Source organism: Anoplophora glabripennis, unplaced genomic scaffold (genome assembly GCF_000390285.2).
Source record: "Anoplophora glabripennis isolate ALB-LARVAE unplaced genomic scaffold, Agla_2.0 scaffold484, whole genome shotgun sequence".
In the NCBI taxonomy this organism is placed as follows: Eukaryota; Metazoa; Arthropoda; class Insecta; order Coleoptera; family Cerambycidae; genus Anoplophora; species Anoplophora glabripennis.
In genome coordinates, this window is record NW_019416569.1 from 259,378 (window position 1) to 264,976 (window position 5,599).

Below are 5,599 nucleotides of genomic sequence, written 5' to 3' on the forward strand. Positions count from 1 at the left end.
AATATATTGTTTTGCAACAGAACCAAACACCATTCCTTAAACTGAAGTTGAATTTATTTATATTTTGTACTTTATCATAAGTTGTACACGATACTTGACAATTTGTAATTGAATGAAGAATGACGCAAAAATACTGAAACAAAAAACGTGCAGAAGCCGAAAAGTTAAACTTGGTTATGAAAATAACCGGGAATCATTTTTGAATTGACAAATTAGGTTTTCTAAAAAAAAGAAGTTGTAGAAAAGAACTGCCACAGACTGATATTTAATGGTTTAGTTGTCCTACTACCTCTACTGTCTACTACTACTTTTGACTGAATATGATTTATCTAAAGAAAATTCGAATTTAGAGGAAATTATTGCACGCCATCTATTGCAAGGTCTATAAATCTTCTTTCGCCATTTTGTTTTTCAATGTTATGGAAGATTGGATTGGGTAGTTTCTGCACAAGTAAATAGTGATTGGTTATTCGAGGCGGCTTATTTTTCAATCTGAAATAATACATAATGTCCACATCAGTGTTTTTTGTAAATGCGTGAGTATTTAAATTATATTCCTAGTGATTATAGTATTAAAACAAAAACTCTTGCTTCATTCAGAGATTCTAGCGAAGATAAGTCGGATTCGCAATGTGTGGACGATCAGTCGCAAACCCAAAGCGAAGCCCAACAGGCTCTAAATCAATTCTGGCCAAAAGTACTAGAGGAAATTAGAGCAATACGTAATGTAAATAATAAAGTGATCATTATGCTTTTTGTTCGTTAGCAGTTATTGTTACGTTGTAGATGGATTTGAAACAACAAGTACTGCCATTAGCAAGGATAAAAAAGATTATGAAACTAGATGAGGATGTTAAAATGATAAGTGCTGAAGCACCCCTGCTATTTGCTAAAGCCGCAGAAATTTTTATACATGAATTAACTTTGAGAGCCTGGATACACACTGAGGATAATAAAAGGAGAACTTTACAAGTAAGTATGTGCAATTTGTTTATATTTTACCTATCATGTGTGTTTGTAGCGAAATGACATAGCAATGGCTATAACAAAATATGACCAATTTGACTTTTTAATTGATATCGTACCTAGAGATGATATAAAACCAACTAAGACTAGAGAAGAAAATGCACAAAGACCAGGGTCAAATCCAGATCAGGTTGGTATTTTAAGGTTTTCTTACTGTAAATTCAAAATATTGAATTCTGTAAATAATTCTTGATTTTACGCACGGTTTTGAAAAGAGGCATTTTGTCATCTAAGGCCACAAAATGACAAGTCTCAGTCCTTTATCCCAACAGTATATTCTGAAAAGGATTTTTTCGTTTCATCGAAGTTAAAATTTATTTTTAAAAATGGTCCTCACCGAAAATCGACTTTTTGGTATCTCAGATACCAAAAGTACATCCGATGTTCAGATGAAGATGGGGATATTTGTCAATGAGCATGACAAAACAAATTTTGTCCTGGTGGGTTGTTATGTTGCCATTAGAGACTGGATCGGTTCTTTCAGAGATGATATTACGTTAAGAATACTTAATTTCTATCATGCGAGCTTACCATGGGACCTATAGTGTAGGGGGTTAGGTGCACGGGAAAGTGCTAGATAATACAACAGCGTGATGTTATTTTCATAGCGCAACGCTCCAGCGTTGTACTATCTAGCACTTTCCGTGCATCTAACCCCCTATGCTATAGGTCCCATAACGACTCGCACTTGTAATAGAAAATAGTATGTGCAACTCGTTCGGAAAAGTTCCCATAGCGCCACTTGGGCGCTTTCCGCACTCGCTTCGCTCGTGCGTCAACTGCGTCCGCGTGGCGCTATAGGCAACTTTTCCCCACTCGTTACACAATGTACTATTGAATATTTCAAGATTTCTATTTACATCTACAACGACCCAAACTTTGAAATAGCCGATATAGGCTCCGCCTACCATAGACTGCCCTAGCTCAGTTTGAAAACCCACAATTGCCAAGCCCTAGGTCCCTGGTGCGAATCGTGGATGGGTTAGATTTTGATAAATGTTAATATTTTTGTAAAACTATCAAAAGGAAATATCTATTTGCCTACTTTTCTAGTAAACATATAAACTAGTCTTGAAAGTGAATGAACTGTACAGGGTGTCCCGTTTATACAATTGAGGGCGAATTTCTCTTGAAAAATAGTAAGGGTAGTTCATATAACACTTTTCTTCTTACCATTGTATTTCCGAGATACAGGGTGTTAAAGTCACTACTTTCTTTTAATTATCTATACATCGGCTAGAGATAAACCTTTCAAAATTTGTACACAAAAATGTATTAAGTGTTTTGAAAATGTGTAATCTATTCATAATAAAATGTTGGGAATAACATTTTTTTCTTAAGACAATTGATATTTATTCGTGTACAAATTTCGGCCTCTTTATTTTCTGCGGATTTAAAGATAATTAAGAAAAACCCTATTCAAAGTAACAGTTTTCACACCCTGTATCTGGAAAATGCAACTTTAATGAGAAAAACGTTATATGAACTACCCTCACTATTTTTCCCCCGGTTTTATTGAAGCATAAACGGGACACCTTGTACAGTCATAAGCTGCCTTTACAAGTGCAATTTTATTGCAGGTTCATTACTATTTCCAATTAGCTCAACAGCATCACGCAAATTTGCAGAATAACACGTCACCTACCACTACCTCGACAACCGTAGCACAACCTCAAGGTGCCATTCAAATTGTTCAGCCTCAGCAAGTTCAAACTGTCCAAGTGAACACCATTGAACAGGTTCATATGTTTATCTGTCTAAGAATAATGTTATATAAAGGTTTACATCTCTATTCGATTAGTCTTAGTAACTTCTAGGAATTATTAATTTTATTCAATTTAGGCCGCACCTGGTTCGTCTTCACCTACGAACACAACAACTGCACAATCTCCTGTCATTCTCCAGCAGGGCCAAACCATAACCCCTAGTCAACCTGGAAATGTCCAAATTATCCAGCAGATCGTTACGCCTAATGGAGAACTTCAACAGATACCTGTAAGTTCCTGTTATAATAGATTTGAAATAATTGCATTGTTAAGGGGTAACGACACTACCAAAAAATGTACCTGTTGTGATTTCTGGGAAATTCATCTTTTTTTTTTATTTTTGAATTCAACAACAACTGATATCAGCCACATGATACCTTATATTTAAATTTTGGGTAATTGATTTAATTTGAAAGCTGTGAGATTGCGGGCGATTTCTGTGTAATTGTGAAGGATTTCCTGGGTATTGCAGAGGGGGGCCACCCCATCGACAAATATAAAATTTTGACATTGTATTAGGGGAATAAGTTATTGTCCCCATTAAATAAATTTGCCTCAGTCAAATTTTTTGCGCTGAACGTTTTTTAGACCAGGAAAAAGCGCTGGGAAATGACCATTTCGCGACTTTTTGTTTCAGCAAGCTGAATATATCACTATCGATGCTAAATATTATGTACAATAACATTAGTTTCCACAGTCATAAAAATGGAGGGAAGATTGTTTGCAGGCTGGTTAATTGTATAATTTTTACGTAAATTTACGTTTTTCGCTTATAACTTTTTTCCGTTCATTTCCACGAGAAAACAGTAAAGTACTTTTTTTCGTCTTCAAAAGACCTACAAAACAAGCCCTTGAGCGTCAAAAAATATTGATTAGATCAAAAGTTATAAACAGAAGAAATTTATTTATGACGAATTAAACATTAATAAACTGCGTTATTATTACCAGAACGTTTTGGCATCGCATCCTCTCATTCCTTATCATTGTCTAATAACTCGCACGAAATCTGGAATCAGTATTCTTGAATAGTTTACAAGTTATGGCCTTATAAACAAATTAACTAATTATTAGTCTGGACAATCCCGAGCATCTTCCACAATCGCACTGATTTTTTCATGGTAGATTTCATAATAATACATTGAAATCTATCATTTTTATTTTTAAATTTCAAATTTGCAACCTGGAAAGTTTTTTATTTTTTAGCCTTAGTTGCAAAATGAAATATATGACGCACGCGCGTGATATAGTTATATATTATTACATATTTGGAAAGCTTATGAAAAGAGCTTTAAGTTAAAAAAAAATCGTCAAGATTTGTTGAAAAACAACGGAGTTACAGACTGTCAAAGTTGACGGCCTATTCTTAAACAAATTAGGTTGGTAGGGTCAAAAAAAAAATACTGTCATAACCGGCAACCCGAATACTTTCCCAGATAAAAATATTTTATTTGTGGAAGTATGTTAAGTGCATAAGAAATATTGTCAAAAGTCAGTGGGTCGCTTGATTTTTCGGCGAGCCGTGGCGCGGCGAAGGGTGGGGGAAGCGAACAATAGTGAGTGCGAAGAAAATGACGAAAATATTCATAGTTCTGCCATTAAAAAAGCGAAATTCACTTGAAAATAATATATTTGACAGTCTGTAACTCTGTCGTTTTTCAACGAATCTTGACGATTTTTTTTTAACTTAAAGCTCTTTTTATAAGGTTTCCGAATATGTAATAATATATAACTATACCATGCGCGTGCGTGCTTTCATTTTGCAACTAAGGCTAAAAAATAAAAAACTTCCAGGTTGCAAAATTGAAATTAAAAAAAAATAATAGATTTCAATGTATTATTATGAAATCTACCATGAAAAAAATCAGTACGATTGTGGAAGATGTTCGGGATCATCCAGACTAATAATTAGTTAATTTGTATATAAGGCCATAACTTGTAAACATGTAAACTATTCAACTTACCGATTCCAGATTTCGTGTGAGTTATTAGACGGTGATAAGGAATGAGAGGATGCAATGCCAAAATGTTCTGGTAATAATAAAGCAGTTTATAAATATTTAATTCAAAACTTATAAATAAACTTCTTCTGTTTATAACTTTTGATCTAATCAATATTTTTTGACGCTCGATGGCTAATTTTGTAGGTTTTTTGAAGACGTAAAAAGAGTACTTTACTGTTTTCTCGTGGAAATGAACGGAAAAAGTTATAACCGAAAAACGTGAATTTACTATGTAAAAATTGTACAATTAACCACCCTGTAAACAATCTTCCCCCTATTTCTATGACTGTGAAAACTAATATGTTATTGTACATAATATTTAGTATCTTTAGTGATAAATTCAGCTTGCCGAAACAAAAAGTCGCGTCCAACTCTATTTCCTGGCCTATTTTTAGTCAAATCTAAATAAGTGGTACATTGAGAGAAAAATCAATTCACTGGCGCCGATTATATTTTACAGATCCAACTGACACAACAGCAGCTCCAAATGATCAAAATGCAGTTACAAGGGAATTCTTCGCAGCCTGTAATAATCCAAACCGGTCCCATTGCAGCTGGCGCTCAGCCACAATTAATTCAGGTATAGAGAGATAACTTTCATTACATTCATTCATAATACATTTCTTTAGGTAGCGCCACAACAGAATACAGGAGCACAACAGGTGTTTCTAGCACAAAGTAACGGCAGTAATGAAGCTGAGTAAATGGCTCTTCAATCTGTACATTTGTTGTCTATTTTATTTTTAAACAGGGTGACTCGTGATGGAAATAATTCCAAAAAATCATATATATATATATATATATATG

General features: G+C 34.2%; 1 protein-coding gene across 1 annotated transcript; it reads left to right on the forward strand.

Moving 5' to 3' along the window:
- Positions 1 to 387: 387 nt before the first annotated feature.
- Positions 388 to 5,584, forward strand: LOC108912957 (nuclear transcription factor Y subunit gamma). The gene is made up of 8 exons (XM_018718389.2): positions 388 to 536; positions 601 to 727; positions 787 to 972; positions 1,022 to 1,156; positions 2,607 to 2,765; positions 2,869 to 3,021; positions 5,253 to 5,372; positions 5,422 to 5,584. Exons 1-8 carry the CDS (start codon positions 508 to 510, stop codon positions 5,494 to 5,496), a joined length of 984 nt encoding a protein of 327 aa, XP_018573905.1. The 5' UTR covers positions 388 to 507; the 3' UTR covers positions 5,497 to 5,584.
- The last annotated feature ends 15 nt before the right edge of the window (positions 5,585 to 5,599 follow it).